Below are 17,407 nucleotides of genomic sequence, written 5' to 3'. Positions count from 1 at the left end.
GGTGCCCAGAGGGACCCACTCTATAGCTAGGGGAAAAGAATGTCATGCAGAGGGCATGAAGAAAGAATGAGCTGGAGAAACAATTGAAATAGTTCATCTCCTTTATAATACTGTACACAAACACAGAAGGGAGAAAACAGGGAACACGTTTTTAGCTAACAGAGTTCATTTTATTTTCACATTTCACAATACAAACAACAAAAAATTTTTTTGTCTCACTACTCCCCTCCAAAACTATTTTCTCTGATAGGAAAAGGGAGTGAGTCTTCTTTGTCATGCTGTTAGGGAACATCCCGAGTCACAGCACCACGATCTCCTGGTGAAGTAGAACAAGTAATACAAAACTGATAGAAAGAGGGTCCCCTCTCTCCTTATCTGTCTGGTCGAGTCATTCCAGGCCGAGTGGGCACCATCATGGGACGGGCAGGAGGTCTCATCATTGGTGGCCCAGGCATCATTGGCATGTGCCCTCCCATAGGTGGCCTCATTCCAGGAGCTGTAGGACAAAACAAAGAAAAGGAAAAAAGGAAGTCAGAAAATACTACTTACAAGAGAGCTTGCTGGGATTTCAATTAAAAGACAAAAAAGTAGCCCCCTCCCCCTGCAAAATGCTGGAAAAAAGACATACTTGACAGAAGAATACAACAAATTCACCACATCTTTAAAATATTGAGACATTCTCAAACAAAAAACAAAAAGGTATAAACACAAGAACCATACAGGAATCATAATCTAATGAGATAGTAAGGGGGAAGCTATTAACAGATGGCTTTCCAGAAACCAACAGGGACACTAGTTCCCTAAATTTACCTTTTTTCTCACTTAGGGAAATTCACAACTAAGTCACATGTTATTCAGTCAGCTCTTTTAATCAGTTCTATCCACCCTATTACCAGGAGCTATTTCATGGATGTACACAGGCACAGAGGACAATCTTACCACTAAGCGTTTGTTCGGAGTTGTAGGAAAGGTGAGCAGGAGGCCCATGCTGAGAACCTGTTAGTAACCATACTTAGCTCAAGTCAAGAAAAATAATAGGCAATAATGTGATTTATAACAATTAGCGCACACACAAAAAGCTGATTTTTCTAATGCATCTTACAAATTAGTAATGACTTTTTAAAAGTGTCAAATCAATATAGAAGCCAAATAAATGAGCCAGGAAAGGGATGGCAAGCAGAGAGGTGAAGGTTGGGGAGAAACACAGGCAGCTTCATGGAACTGATAGTTCTACATCCTCAGCTGGGTGGTGGGTTCACAGGTATTCATTTTATTATTATGCCTCATAATTTTCATGCTATATATCTCCTTTTTAAATATAAAACTTTACCTTAATCACTTATTTTAACTAAATTATTCTGATTAAAGGCTTGCTGTAAATGGTTCGAGAGAAAACTATATTCAAAGCTGAATATAGCATTATCACAAAAAGTAAAACACAAGTATATGCAAAGACACAAAATCCACCAGATACAGAATTGTTTTCAAGATTAATTTCAACAGGACCAGAGAATACTACTAAGCTACTGAATAGCTTATTAAAAAGCCCACATAACATAACCAGTATTCAGCATTTCTTAGAAGAAGCTGATCTAGACCAAAGATTGAAAACGAGGCACCTGAAAACTTGTTTTCTTTAGTCTCCATAGAGCATTTAATTAATTAGTTGCCAACATTGGCAATTAATAAGTCTAATTACTAATAAGCAAGTCTAGAATCCTTTTTTGACTTATAGAAATGTCCAAACATACACAAGAATAGGAAAAATAAGATAAAAATAAAGAGTGTAATGAACATCCATGTACCCATCATCCAGCATCAATAACTATCCACCCATGGCCAATTTATCTTACCCCTCCCATTCTTACCCATGCCCACCCCAACTACTCGATTATTTTAATGGAAATCCTATAACATACTATTTTACCCTGGCTAAAAATAGCAACACCAACAAAATACTCAGGAGAACTGACAACACAAACCTGCATTCTCAAATGACAACCATAGGCTGAAGCTGAGTTCTAGGAGCCTTCTTTAGATGAGTCATGCATTCCCAGGTCACCACAACTAACCCCATCTACAAATCTGAATTTGTGACTGATTAAAGAATGCAAAAGAAGCCATCTAAGTCACTTTGACTGTGTTTTGGGTTCAAAGCCAGTAAGGCAGGAACTCTTTTTATCTATACTCTCCCATCCCTCTAAATGACACATGCAGTAAGCATACTGAATGTTTCTGGCTAGGAAGCTATCTTAATACCTTTGCACCTTGCCTTACCAGTTGAACTGCAGGCTTCTTGCGTCAGCTGTATTTACTCTAATTACATAAGTTAACTATTCTGCAAACCAATAAAATGTGAGTGTAAAAAAAGAACTGTTTCTATGAAAACTAAGTTGATATTTAGCAAGACTCAGGCAAATCATCCCCAAAAAGTGCTTGCTTATTTGCTAGGTGAGGCAATCATAAAAGATTAGAATTAGGTTGCCTCACAAGGTCTCTAACCACATCACAGAAAATGAAACTAAAGTTGGTAAAGGATGCATCACAGAAATGGCTTCTTGAATTATGCAAGAAATATACAGTGTTCCAATCAGTAGACCTGTTCTCAAAGCAAAGGCCCTCACCATGTATCAGAAAAATTTGCAAATTAATGTACACTTACATTTATGTTAAAATAAAATGTTTGCGGTATAAGTTTTCTCCCTTCCTAAACAAAAGACCAACCACCAGGCCTAAGGTCTTTTTCATATACTAACTTGGCCTAGCTAACTTCTAAGATTAAAAATCAGCAGTAGCAGGTAACTCTGATCCAAATTGAAACCAAGAAAAGCAGCAGCGCAAGTATATATTTACCCCTCCCTTTATGCTCCAGTGGAACAAGCTCATCTGCCTTTCTCTTCATTATAAATGGCCAAAAGTCAGACGGACACAAGGAAACAGGAGGGAGGGAGAAGAGAAAAAGAGGCAGCCTTATCCTGCTTTTAGTACCACAATGTCTTCGGATACCATCAAATTATACTGATAAACCCAGTATTTCTTTTTCTTTATTATTACAGATTCACCAAATTTAATTTGTTCCAATAATACACTTAGACGGCTAATTAAGAATTCCATGTACATGGAGAGCTAAAACACAGTAGAGCATTCTAGGAAATTCAAACTTACCAGGTCCCACTGGCATCATCCCAGGAGGAGGAGGACCCATCATTGGCATCATGGGAGGGCCCCCCATATGGGGTGCTGGCATCATACCAGGGCGAGGAGGACCCGCTGAAATAAAGAATGGGGCCTGAGGTTAATATATGCTTATATATTAATATTTTATCTTCTTATTGCAACTAATAGAGCCTGATGACCTGGTCCAAATCCTATTATAATAAACTTCTTATGGCCTCTTTTATAATAGTAGAGCTATAAGAATCAGCATGCCACAAAACTATCTAGACAGAAATATAAAATGCAGTCATATTCCCCAGGTTAAAAAAATTCCAAAATTTTAATTTTTTAAAAGAGGGTACTATATTGCCTTTGCTGGTGTGGCTCAGTTAATTGGAGCGTTGTCCTGTAACCAGAGGTTGTAGGTTTGACTTGCCATCCTCGGTTCTAGTCCAGGCATGTACAGGATATAACCAATTGATGCTTATCTCTAGCATCAATGTTTCTCTCACTCCCTTCCCCTCTTCCTTCCTCTCTCTCTAAAAGCAATGGGAAAAAAAAAGGCCTCAGGTGAGGATAAAAGGGGGTATTATACCTTCTGTAGAGCTCCTAATAAAAACCTGATGAACTTAAGCCACAACTACCTAATTTCAGATCACTTAAAAAAAACAAAAAATCAAAACCCAGGTTTAGAAAATTCTTTGATAATTCAAAGATATACAATACAGAGATATTCCTGATGTATCATTTATAATAGCAACAACTTGAAACAATGTACATGTCCATCAATAGGAAAACAGTGAGGTTAATTACAGTACATTCATACCATAGATTATTCTACTATTAAAACAATGGAGTTGAGTGCCAGCCTGTCAGGATAGAGGAGAGAGAGGTGACCCAAGAGCTGCTATGAGCTGAGGCCTGGCCAGGTCCCAGGATAGTGGGAGCCCAAAGTGGCCCTCCTGCATGCGACACTTATAAACAGCCTCCTTAGTTCTATGTGTTTCTATCCGTGATCACTTACAGGAGTTTAGGTCTCTGGGTTCAATTTCAATCTGAAACTTTCCAGAAGAGCCAAAGAACTTATAGTTACTCAATCTCCTCCAGTCTGTCATGCAGAAAAAAACAAAACTTCCTAGAGGAGAGGCCTTTTATCCACTCCACTTTCAATGATACAATTCTTGTCTTTCACAAGGTATATACGAGGTCTGTCCAGAAAAAGACCAGCCATTGTTAATATAACAAGAATGGTTTGCGCAACATTGATGTAACCTGGCAGCCAGGGAGAGTGGACTGGAATGTACATGTGAGAACAATGGTGACTTCACTGTACTAGTCAGTGTGGGCAGTAGACACTGTTGAAAGAGCACATGTACTGTGGGGCCATCACATTCAAGATACTTGAGTGATCAGAGCAATGTGTCTGCATCAAATTTTGCATTAAACTTGAATATCCCAGTATGGAAATTATTCAGATGATTCAGAAGGCCACGGGTATGGGCAACTGGTGATTGGCAGCTTCATCATGACAATGCACCCGCTCATGCATCACATCTTATGCAGTGTGTGTGTGTGTGTGTGTGTGTGAGAGAGAGAGAGAGAGAGAGAGAGAGAGAGAGAGAGAGAGAGAAACATCAAATCACCCAGGTGACTCATCCCCCCTAAAGCCCAGATATGGCACACTGCGACTTCTAGCTTTTCCCAAAATTAGGATCAGCTTTGAAAGGGAAGAGATTTCAAACTGTCAATGAGGGTCAGCAAAATACAATGGGGCAGCTGATGACGACTGGGAGAATTATGTGAGGTCCCAAGATGCCTACTTTGAAGGGGACTGAGCTGTCATTGTCCTATGTATAATGTGTCTTGTATCCTGTTTATCTGCTTCAATAAATGTCTCAGACTTCCGGCCAAGATAGAGGCCTAGACTGACACGCTCTGTCTCCCTCCACAACTAAGAAGGAATACAACTACCGCAACACCAGAAATAACCAGAAGTTCCAGAAAAAGCTACAAGGAAGTCCAACGTATGAAGTTATAAATAAGTGGTGCTCGTCCAGACAGGAAGGAGGGACAAAGCCAGGGCAGAGAGCCCGAGCTGTGCTGGCGGCGGCAGCTGTGGCGACAGTGGCAGGACTGCGGTAAGCACAGACACCCGTGTTTAAGAGGAGGTGAGAAGCGCCTGGGAGCACCCCCAGCTGCTGACCAAACCCGTCAGCTCGTGATTCCAGCGCCGGGGAAGGCAGAACCTTATTGCCTCAGACTGAGGCCCAGAGGGTGTGGGTCCGGACGGAGGAGGAGGCTCCTGGTCTCTCAACGTAGAGTGAACGGCAGGAAACTATCATGGACCCCCGCCCTCACACAAAGCACCACAGTGTGCTGAGAAGGGTTGCCCAATAGTGACGAGTGCACGGGGCTCAGCCCCCTATAGCGTAGGAGGTGTGACAGCCCCGCCCAGGAAGCAAAAAACTGCCAGTATGGCAGGGTTAATGATAGAGATCCTAATCATGCAGCTGACCAGAAAGCAAATACATGAATTAATGGACGAACAGATAGATAACCTTTCTGAGGCTCAGTTCAGAGCTATAGTTATAAGACAGCTTACAGAAATAATAGTGGGACTTAATCAAGACAGGGAAGGAATGAAGGCTAGTCCTGGTGAAATGAACAAAAACACATACGAAACAAGTGGTGAGGGAAGGAAAACCAGGGATCAAATCAACAAATCGGAACACAGGGAAGGAACAATCAACCAACCAGTGCAGAAAGAGGAAACAAAAAGTGAAGAAAATGAGAAGCTCAGAAACCTCTGGGACAACTATAAGAGAGCAAACATCTGAATTACAGGGTTGCCAGAAGGTGAATAAGAAGAACTAGAAATTGAAAAATTATGTGAAAAAATAATAAAGCAGAACTTCTCTAACTTGGGGAAGGAAATAAGACTTACAGGTCCAGGAAGCACAGAGAGTTCCAGAAAAACTCAACCCACACCAAGACACATTATAATCAAAATGTCAAAAATTAAGGATAAAGAGAGAATCTTAAAAGCAGCAAGAGAGAAGAAGGGAATTACGTACAACGGCATCCCAGTAAGACTGTCAGCTGATTTCTCAACAGAAACTCTGCAGGCAAGAAGGGACTGGCAAGAAATATGCAAAGGAATGAAAAGCAAAAACCTATAACCACAAATACTCTATCCAGCGAAGCTGTCATTCAGAATAGAAGGGCAGAGAAAGTGCTTCCAAGATGAAGTAAAACTGAAGGAGTTCATGAGATCCAAACCACTGTTATATGAGATGTTAAAGGGATTTGTTTAGGAGAAAGAGGATCAAAACCATGAACATTAAAATGAAAACTGTATCACAACAACCAACAACAGAAGCTAGGGAATTGAAACAAAGGCAAACTAAGTAGGCAACGAGAGTGGAAAAAGAATTATAGGTATGGGGAGCATTTGGGGGGGAGGTCAGCAGGGAGGGGGAAAGGGAGGGAGATGGTACAGGAATTAAGAAGCATACTAGGAGGGAGTGGACAGGAAGATGTTGAGAACAACTATATGCACAACCAATTGGCATGGACTAAGTGGGGGGACAACTGCAGGGAGGAGGGGTCACTGGGTGGAGGGGAGCAAAGGGGAAATTGAGACAACTGTACAGTATAATCAATAAAACATATTAAAAAATAAATAAATGCCTATTTTTCATATTACATAGCTGGCTACCTTCTGTACAGACCTCATATATTGGTATTAGGTGGGTTATAAAATAGAAAGACTGAGAAAAGTTTATCAGCTACTACAATCCTCCAGTGTTGTGTTCATAGTGGTAAAAAATATAATGTACTCAGCAATACCTCTTCATATATTAGCTCATCTAATCACATGAGCTTTCCATTGAATATGCCTTGGACCCAATATGAGATGCTATAAATACAATATCCTAGTAATAATGTAATCAGAAAGTAACTAAAGATATTTCAGAAATTGTACCACTAAAGTTGTTTTTCTATAGCAAGATCCAAGTACAATTTTCCCAGTTACACCCCTTAATATAAAAACTTAATAAACTTACGAAGACTGGGGGGAGGTGGAATCATTGCCCCTGCAGGAGGAGGAGCAGAGAATGGAGTAGGAGGTATCTTTCCTTGCTGAAATGCTGCAGCTTTAAAGTGAGAAAAAAACAACACATAGTGAATAAGAATTCAATAACCCATTTACTAAAATAACTACTTTCTTTTAATCTTTAACGGTCCCAATTATTTCATCCTAAAAAACAATTATCTAAGATAACTATATCATGGCCTTTATAGTTTTAAAACCAATTTTATGTATTCACCAGCTAAAATTACAATTAATTGGTTTACTGATTTGGGTTTTTATACTCTTTTTATTTAGTATTTCTATGGCTGAATTAATATGGGAGACTGCAGTGAAAATCTCCTATCAATGTCTTCCTAAGAGAAGCAACCAGTCACAGCTTTGTTTGAAAATGTGTGATACTCATCCAAAAATCAGGCATTACAAACTTCAATCCTTCCTATATATGCTGTTCTGAGTCAAAACAATCTACCACTTGGTTTACCAGTTTCAAAGTGAACGCAGTGAGCTAAGGGGCATAAAAGATTTCAAAGCAAGAGCCTGAGCCAAAGCAGATTATGATCTTTAAAATGTCCAATACAATAAACTTCTTATTTTAAAAAAAATCCTCATCTGAGGATACGTTTTATCAATTTTAGGGAGAGGGGAAGGGGGAAAGAGAGAGAGAAACACTGATCGGCTGACTCCTATATGCGCCGCGACCAGGGTTCACCTACTCACCCCAACCAGGAATCGAACCCACACCCTAGGGTACGTGCCAGGACCAGAAATCAAACCCGCAGCCTTTTGGTGTAAGGGACTGCTCCAACCAACTGAGCCACCCAGCCAGGGCTCAACTTTTAATTTTCTTTCAGACAATATGAGGCTCAAATGAAAACAAGAGAGTGAAGAACATTTCTATTTGGCTTTAAAAAGGAGTCACAAATGTTAAAATACACACTCATAAAAGTCTATTCCCGAATGTAAGTCCTTCCCAATTCAGTGCAGTCCACAGCCCAGGCACTCTTCCCCTATCCTACTCTACACTCATCAGTGCAAAGGAGGTCAAATAATTCAAGTAATTCATGAGGACCAGATCCAAAAATCTGACCTAGAATGGCTATTTATGAACAGCTATTCATATGCTTCTGAATGGAGCCTATCCCAATAAGGCATCTCCCACACCCTGAGTAAAAGGACAGCTTACAAAGACTGAAGGGGGAGTGGCCAAGGCATTGGTTCAATAGCAAACTCAATGCCAACATAATCATGAACATCAAGAGGTGTGTCCCTGCCACGGCTGGTGTGGCTCAGTTGGTTGGAGCAACGTCCCTTAAAACCAAAAGGTCATGGGTTCAATTCCTGGTTGGGGCACATGCCTAAGTTGCAGGCTTTGGCTCCTGGTTGCAGCACATGCAAGAGACGTTGATTGATGTTTCTCTCTCACATCAATGTTTTTCTCCCTCTCTCTCCCCCTCCATCCCTTCCCCTCTCTCTCTAAAATCAACAGGCATGACCTCAGGTGAGGATTAAAAAAAAAAAATAAAGGTATGTCCCTGAGGTCTTGCCTCCTCTCCTCCAAGTCTTCCATCAAAAACATTTACTCATCCTAAATATTTCTGCTGCCTACAAAGAATAACTAAATATGATGCTAAACTTTTGTGCTAAGAAATGTCTAATATCTTCTAAAATAGAGAAAAACAGATTAATTTTAATTTATCTTTTCAAATAAAATGGAACAATGTCTGAGATTTGCTCATTAATAATCAAGGAGGGATAAAGGGAGTAGATGAAGAGTATTTGGTGGCTCTCAACCAAGGAAATTTTGCTCCTTGGGGACAGTGGCAATGCTTCGAGACATTTTTGGTTGTCACAACTGGGAACTGTTACTAGGGGTAGGTGCCAGGACTACTGCTAGACACCCTACAATGCACAGGACAGCCCCCACAACAAAGAATTCCGCAACCGCAATGTCAATAATGCTAAGTTTGAGAACCTTGGTATAAATGAAACAAGACTTGTAGCCGGGTGCTGTGGGAATGGGAATGGGGGATGGGGATAGTAGGGGAGCAGCGGCCATGAGAGGTTTACTCATTAAACTTGTCTTTTGGTATGTTTGAAATATTCCATAATAGTTTTTGCTTTTGAAAAAAAAAGCCACACCTACACTCAAAGTCTACACTTGCCTGCCAGTTCTGGGTACAATGAATAATTAAAGAGAGGCCATGTTTCAAATAGACCAAGATAATCTGAGGTAAAAATGCAACATCTTCTTCTGTCAGTGTCTCGGATCCAACTAACTGCAACAACAAATATGTCCCTAATTAAACAAAAAGATTATGGCATGCATGACAGGGTTCCAAAACATACCCAGATTATTTTGTCAATCAGTTACTTCCTTTCTGACTTGTTATCTTTGTTAGGACTACAAAAAATAAACTCAAAGTCTCTTAAACTCTTCAAAGAAAACTACAAACCCACTCCCTACATTATCTTATTATAATAGCAAAAGTTATAAAAATTATGTATCACTACAAAAGAAGTTTTACACAAATTTGCTATAAAATCCAGTCCACACTAATAAAGAAACGTTAGGCAACTCATTCTTCTTTACCCCCACTTTCCAGCCTAATACCTACCTGACTGCTCCAACATCAATAATTAATATTAATGTGTTCCTATATCCCTGGGAAACCAATGACCTTCCACTTCTTGCACTTAACAATCAGAATGCTCCTATTTATCACTCAGAAGGAGTTGCTTCTGTGAAAAACAACAGAGACAGGGACGAGAAAGAATGGGGCCATTCTGCCACATCAGAACAAGGACTGAAACGTACTTGTTTTGTCAATCAGGCTCTGAGCCTGCTCTTCCATCCATTTCTGATAGTAGTCTTTCACATTCTCTTTGTGTTTCCTACCACTGCAGTGTGTCTTTCTCACAGATGGCTGTAAAACGAAAAGGTTGTATCAGTCACAGAAACAAATTTCCAAAACTAGAAATTTTATAAAGCCTTACATTTATATAGGGGTGGCCTGGCTACCTTTAGCAGCTTTAGCTAATCCATAACTTATAAACATTATCCATGTTATGTACTATATTTATTATCTAAACCAGGGGTCAACAAACTGTGGCCTATGGGCCAGCCATCTGATTTTGTAAAGAAAAGTACTAGAACCCAGCTACATTCATTTGTTTATGTATTGTCTATTTCTTCTCTCTATAACAAAGAGATCATGTGGTCCACAAACCTAAAATAATTATAATCTGGCACATTAAGAAAAAGTTTGCAAACCACTGATCCATTTTAATGCCCTTTCTTAGGTTATTCTATGACAAAAAAAGAAAAAGCTTACACACATGTAAATAATATTGTTTATGACAACATATTCTTTTAAATAACTATGGGTCTAGAGTAGACTCTATAGATCACATACAGACCTTTGTCTCCAGCCCACTAATCCTTTTGTTTTCTTTAACAGCTTTATTGGGGTAAAATTGATAATAAACTCCATACATTTAACCTTTTAAAAATATATATTTTATTTATTTTATTTTTAGAGAGACGGAGAGGGAGGGAGAAAGAGACGGAGAGAAATATCCATCGGCTGCCTCTCACATGTCCCAAACCAGGTATCTGGGCCGCAACCCAGGCATGTGCTCCAACCAGGAATCAAACTAGTGACCTTTGGGTCGCAGGCCAGCATTCAATTCACTGAGTCACACCAGGGCAAACCTTCTGTTTTTTTAAGTTTATGTTTATTTAACATTTACTACATGCCAGACAACATGCTATGTACTTTACAAGCATGGCTCAACCTTCATAAAAATCACATGTGCATGTTAAATGGACTACTAATCAGAAAGAACATATCACTGATATATGCAATATGGATGAATCTCAAAAACATGCTAAGCAAAAAAAAATCACACACAAGCAGTGTATATACAGGATTCCATTCATATTAAGTTTTAAAACTAGTAGCACCGATCTTTAGTAAAAACCCAATCAGTCAGGGCCAGAGGTATAGGGGACTTACTGCAAAGGAACACAAGCAAATTTTCTGAGGTGATAGAAATGTTCTATATCTTGATATATATATCAAGTTGTAATCATCTGACAAATCATCAAACTCTATACTTTAAAAGTTTGTATTTAACTGAACATAAACTATAATTCAATAAACTTGGTTTTAAAAATATCACAAGGTTATTATATTCTATTTATGCTTAAAGACTTGTCTCAAAATACATAGCTGGTAAGTGGCAAACCTAGGCCTAGAATCCAGATTTCATTGAGATGCTCCCCATGGCTGCCTGACCACCTCCTAGTGGTATATTCTCTCTTAGAATGATTGCTTCAGTGGCAGCAGATATGACCAATGTGATGTGAGTGGTCCACATTTCAAAATCTTGTTCCTTGTCTCCCAAGCATCTGCTTACACTATGCTTACAACAATGATGCCTCAAGCCTAATAACAAAATCATGCCCAAGAACCAGTAAAAGTTCCAAAGTTAAGCACTGAATTTTGAAGTCCACCACAGGGAACTGCTTCAATCGCCATGGAAATTTCATACTATTTCACAAGCTATCACATTAGAACAGTATTACAAGAGTTTCTGATGTATCTCATAAAGAGACGTTATAAGAAGATACCTCTCAATTTTCTGAATTCTGGTATTAGCAAGCTGAGTGGGCATATGGAAATATATTGCTAAAAAGAGTAGAGAGGCATAGCCCCCTCACTAACGATTTCAGAAAATTAAGAATCTCCAAACGACTTAGAGGGAGTTAGGGACAAAAACAAACAAAACAAAAAGATCTGAGATGATAGGTAAGCTACTACTAATACAAACTTATTCAAGGAGTCTCCCAGGGCATCTATAACAACATTCAGAATCACCCTACTTACATGTTCCACAAATCTATTAATGCTAAACTACACATGACCATCCCCTTGGCTGGTTTGGCTCAGTGGATTGAGCGTCGGCCTGCGAGCTAAGTGTCGCTGGTTCAATCTTCCAGTCAGGGCACATCAGAGAAGGAAAACTCTGAAAACCTCCGCTGCCTTGCGGCATACCTCTTCAGGGGAAAGGCTAAGGGAGTAAACCCCGACAGAAAATCCGGAGCCGGAGTCCCTAAGGCGGTTTGACGTTGTAGTCAACACCGGCAACTCCTGCGGCGCACCTGAAGCCAAGCTGTATTGACTCCGTCTTTCCCTTGGACCCTTCAGCTGCGAAGAGAGGGGGGGTCTGCTGCATGGGCAACAGCAGACCCTCCATATCACCCTGCCCAGGCTCTGTAGCTTCAGCTTCACTGGAGAGGACACTCCAGCGTCATCGCAAGATGTCGATTCAACACGGGAGGAGACAGATACCGTGTCACTCCCGAGTCGGACTGCACAGCCATTCTTGGCGGTGCAGATAAGACTCTTAAGAAGCTACACCATCGTCTCTCGAGACGGACGGCTGCCGACGACACATGACCATGTGTTAGAAAGAATTACAAATGAAGTGTCAACAGAGAGGTCATTGGCTAAGTTCTTGTAGCTATTATTCAAGACATGATCACCAGAGAGTTCTGATTTAATCAGATTTCTGCAAAGGCAGAAAAATACAGAGCTGCACTTCTCAAGCTGTGGTTCACATACACCTAAGGGTGTCTTAGACCCAACAAAGTAGGTTCATAATAATACTAAGACATTACTTTCTTTTTTCACTGTATTGACATGTGCACCGATGTTGCCAAACTCCTGGCACTCTGAAATGAATCAAGGCAATGGCATGAGTAATCACTGCATGTTTCAGTAACATACACTCATGAGGGAGGGAGGAGTGGAGCCAGTTTCACTAAGACTGTCCTTGATGAAGCAGTAGAACTGTTGATTTTATTAAATCTCAACCCTTGAGGTCATGTCTTTTTAATACTCTGGGTGACAAAATGGGAAATATGTACAAAGCAGTTCCGCAGCATGCCAAAATATGCTATGTCAAAAAAAAGTGGGCATTCAATTGTTCAAGTTGTAAGCTCTACCAGCTGCCTCTTTGATGGAACGTCATTTTTATCTGAAAGAATACTAAGAAACAAACTGGTTATTCAGACTTCTCGTGTATAAATGAATTAAACCTGTTACTTCAAGGAACGCAATCGGTTGTATTTGAAAGTCTAACCTTTCAAACAAAAACTAGACTTTCAGAAAACCTTATCTGCCACCACAAGCTTGACAGCTTCTGAATATTTAAAAGCCCTATCTGATTAGATTGTGACATTAATCGTTAATTTTTATATTATATAATCAAATGTGTCAACACTTGGAAGACCTGCATAACCGAGTGAACAAATATTTTCCAAATGACCAAAGCATGTTACAAAGTCATGTGTGTTACAAGATCTACTCAAAGTGTAATAGAGACCAGTGAATTTTAACGTAACCAAGTATGGAAAGTTTGATGTTTCAGATTCTACACTGTAGCTAACCTATGTGTTGACTTTTGGTGCAGAAATATAAAGTATTAAAGAATATCTACAATGGTCTAAAAAGGCTATTAAAGTATTCCTCTTTTTTTCAACTCTACATCCATGTAAGGCTGAAGTCTTCATATACTTTGACCAAAACACAGTGCAACAGATATAACGCAGAAGAATTCAGTCAGACATTACAGACGTCTGCAAAAATGTTAAAACAATACCATTCCTCATGCTAAATTTTTTGTTGTGGAAAACAGCTACTTTTCACTTTTAAAATGTTACTTGTGTTACAAATAAAAAGTATGTTATTGTTACCTTTAATTCATACAATTTTAATTTCAAGTATGGTAAATATTAACAGCTATAAACCACATAACCTAATTTTTTAACAACCTAGTAACTTTTAAGAATGTAAAGGGACTGTGAGACAAAAAAAGTTTGAGAGTTGCTGGCACAGAAGCTCCATAGAACACTGCTTAGCTCTAGACAACTTATAATTTTGTGATATCAATCAGTTACTTTTCCACTTTGTCTCACCTTCCTCCTCTGTAAAATGGAGACAATATTAGCTTCAAAGGATAATCATGAATACTGAACAAAACAATACATGTAAAGCATTTGGAACATTACCTGACACAGTATATATTCAATTTTGGATTCTGTTTTTTGTTAAGCAATTTTTAGTCAAATTAAAGTACTCGATTTCAAATCTATTAGACATTTCTTTCCAGTTCTATCGATCAAACATACGAGTGCCTTGGAACAAATATTTAAGCTTTAGGGCACTTTCCTGGAATTTTTACTTGTCATATACAGTTTCTGTCTACTTCACACTTGCTGAAGCTTTATTATTTTGGATCTCCACTGAAAATACTGACTGCTGGAAGACTAGTAACTTCAAATTCTGAAGACAGTTACAGGAAGGGTAGAAAAATAAACACCTCCAATTATTTTCTCCAAGCACTAGTCCTTAAACCTCAGCAGATGAAAACCATAAAGTTACAGCTAAAAAAAAAAAAAAAAAAAGTCTAATTTACAACATATAAGCTTTTATGAAACTGAAAAGGAACCTACTTACAGAGTCATGGGTGAGGTATGTATCGCAGTAGTCACAATAAAACCTGGAAAGAGGTGGAAGGTAGAGAAAAATAAATGACAACCCGTTAATAAACGCCCATCCACCGAAATGCTGTTCATTTAAGGTAAATAAAAAAAAAAAACTAGTAAAGATTCTACACGTCAAACAAAGCGTCCTGACATAAACCAGAGCTTTTTTGTTACCACACGCGGAATCGATCTCCACACCCTAAAAAGGATATCTAGAACCCCCGCTCGCCCTCCCTTCCTCAGACCCCCCTCACTTCCCTAGAGGCTACAGGAGCCAGAATCCGCTCTGTGATCCCCAATACGGTCATAATTAGTGACTGTGACAGCGAACACCCCCATATTCAGGGCCCCACTCACTTGGGCATGTCGTTGTGCAGGCCGTCGGCCACTCCGTCCCGCACCGCAGGAAATGACGCGCACACCAAGCGCCGACGCAGCGGAATTGCGATCTCCAACACGACTTCAGAAACCCTCCCCTTCATCCAATCAGCGTGTGGAGCGGCGCCGCGCCCGCTTCACCCTCGTCCGGGGCCGAGTGGTGGGCGGGACTTCCCTTCCTCCCTACAGGAAGGCGGGCGTACTAAGGGTTCTTATGAGGTTCAATCCTGGCGCATTTATTGCGTCTTGATTCCTGATGTTTCCGGAAGACTGTTATTCATTCTCTCCACAAATATCTAACGGTTGCTCGCTATGTGCCAGGCTCTGCTCCAAATGCTGAGAAGACAGCAGTGGACAAAAACAAACAAAACTTGTCCTCATGGAGCTGACATTCGAATTGGGGAAGACAGTAGAATAAAGTCAGGTTAGATGAAGCCAAGCCTAGGCAGGGTAAAAATGAATCAGGAAAGAGAGTTCAGCTCGAAATAGTAGAGAAAAATTCTCTGAGAAGGTGACAAATGAGAAATAATCAGTCGCTTAAACCAATAAAGCCAGGTAAAAGTAGCTTTACTTAGAGTGTTCTCTCTCTCTCCCCCTCCCCTTCCCTCTCTCCCCCTCCCCTTCCCTCTCTCCTCTTTCTCTGTCATTAGCTACAAGACATGGCAGAATCCTTTAAAGTCCCATCTTCCTGCTTCCTAGCTATGCCTGTAGTGTTTAGTGCAATGTCTGCACATAACTAACCCCTCCCCAAATGGTAGTTCTGTTTACATAGGAAACTGATAGAAATAACTTGTCCACAGATGTAAGCTATTCTAACAACAAGGGCAAACTTCCAGCCTGGTCTATAAGACTCCAAAATGGAACTGGGGAGGAGCTTTTGATTCTTTTGCTTCACATTCTCTGGTCGTGGAAATGGAACCAAAATACGTAATAATAATTGTTACTTTATTAGAATGTTTACTATGCCCAGGTGCATAAATGCATTTATTTAATCCATTTAACAATCCTATTATTCACATTTCAGATGAGGAAACTGAGCTTTAACAAGGTTAAAGCTTCCTGGTCCTAAAAGTTAATTGTACAATGGAGTTATCAAGCTTTCACCACCCCAACACAGTGGTAAAGCTTAGCATTACTAATACTAAGGTGTTGGGGACCCCAACCCGCACAAATCCCCTGGTGTCATGGACGAAATGAAGACTCCCCAAGGAGAGAAGGCCGGCAAATGTCTGAGAAACAAATTCCCCGATTGCCTTTCTCCAAGGTCCTTAATTGAGTGCAGTAAGCTTAAGGGCGTATAGCATTCGCATAAAGCTCATCAATCAATGTTGAACAGTGCTGATTACAGAAAACAGGTATTATTCAGGGATAACAATTGAAGGAACATTGAGATCTCACTTAGGTCAGGGTGTGTTGGACACAAAGGCTAAAGATGGCTGTAAAATAGGGAGGGTGAGTTCATTTTGAGTTAAAGTTAAAACCTCTGCTGCTGGTACGATGCAAGGTAAAAGAGCAGCGCAAGCTTCAAAGGACATAAAACATTTTCTCATGGCCTGGTTCCCACCGGGGCCACTGGCTATAGCATCGAGGCACGTATGCACCCAGCTTTCCCGGTTTTCCAGTCAGGTCTTACAGGCTTTGTTTCCTTCACCTGGCCTGTGTGGGGCTCCAAGTCTCAATACTTTCCCAGGGGGGCCCCAATACTAAGGAAAATCAGATATTATGTGTCCCCAGCTGTGATGCCAACATTAAGTACACATCATTACCTATGATATATTCTTACCCAAAATGTTTAACTTGGATCTAATTAAGGTTATAAAATAAGCTAGAGGATCAAGCTAAAGGAAAGCAAAAGGCAGTAAGCAGATTTAGAAGGTCAGACATTTTATAGGACAATTGGTCTCTTCCCTTCACCAAGTCAAGAAAAGGTGCCATTCTAGATTAAAATATTTTGAAGAGGTACAACAACTAAATGTACTGAATAGTCCACGGTTGATCTAGTTTGGGAAAACCAGCTATAGAGGACATTTGGAGGCAAACACCTGGGCCTTAATGTTGCAGTTCTAGAAACCCACCTTTTGTGTAGGCACCCTGAGTTGATTCTTCTCAAAGGGATGGATTCATCAATTATGTTTTGATTTTTTTTCCTTATTTCTCTGTGCTGATCCTGGTACTCTTTTGCCCTCAAGTCTGTTTCTCATCTTTTCAGTGGCAGCCTAACCCCA

General features: G+C 40.0%; 1 protein-coding gene across 1 annotated transcript; it reads right to left on the bottom strand.

Moving 5' to 3' along the window:
- Window positions 1-83: 83 nt before the first annotated feature.
- On the bottom strand, window positions 84-15,386 carry SNRPC (small nuclear ribonucleoprotein polypeptide C). Its single transcript, XM_090282251.1, has 6 exons — window positions 15,162-15,386; window positions 14,776-14,818; window positions 10,068-10,176; window positions 7,224-7,313; window positions 3,166-3,270; window positions 84-496 (listed from the first exon to the last, which is right to left on the bottom strand). Exons 1-6 carry the CDS (start codon window positions 15,284-15,286, stop codon window positions 372-374), a joined length of 597 nt encoding a protein of 198 aa, XP_090138377.1. The 5' UTR covers window positions 15,287-15,386; the 3' UTR covers window positions 84-371.
- Between the last annotated feature and the right edge of the window lie 2,021 nt (window positions 15,387-17,407).

Source organism: Furipterus horrens, unplaced genomic scaffold (genome assembly GCF_987537825.1).
Source record: "Furipterus horrens unplaced genomic scaffold, mFurHor1.1.pri manual_scaffold_6, whole genome shotgun sequence".
Classification (NCBI taxonomy): Eukaryota; Metazoa; Chordata; class Mammalia; order Chiroptera; family Furipteridae; genus Furipterus; species Furipterus horrens.
Note: the sequence above shows the minus strand (reverse complement) of the source record. Positions and strands in the feature narration are given on the sequence as shown.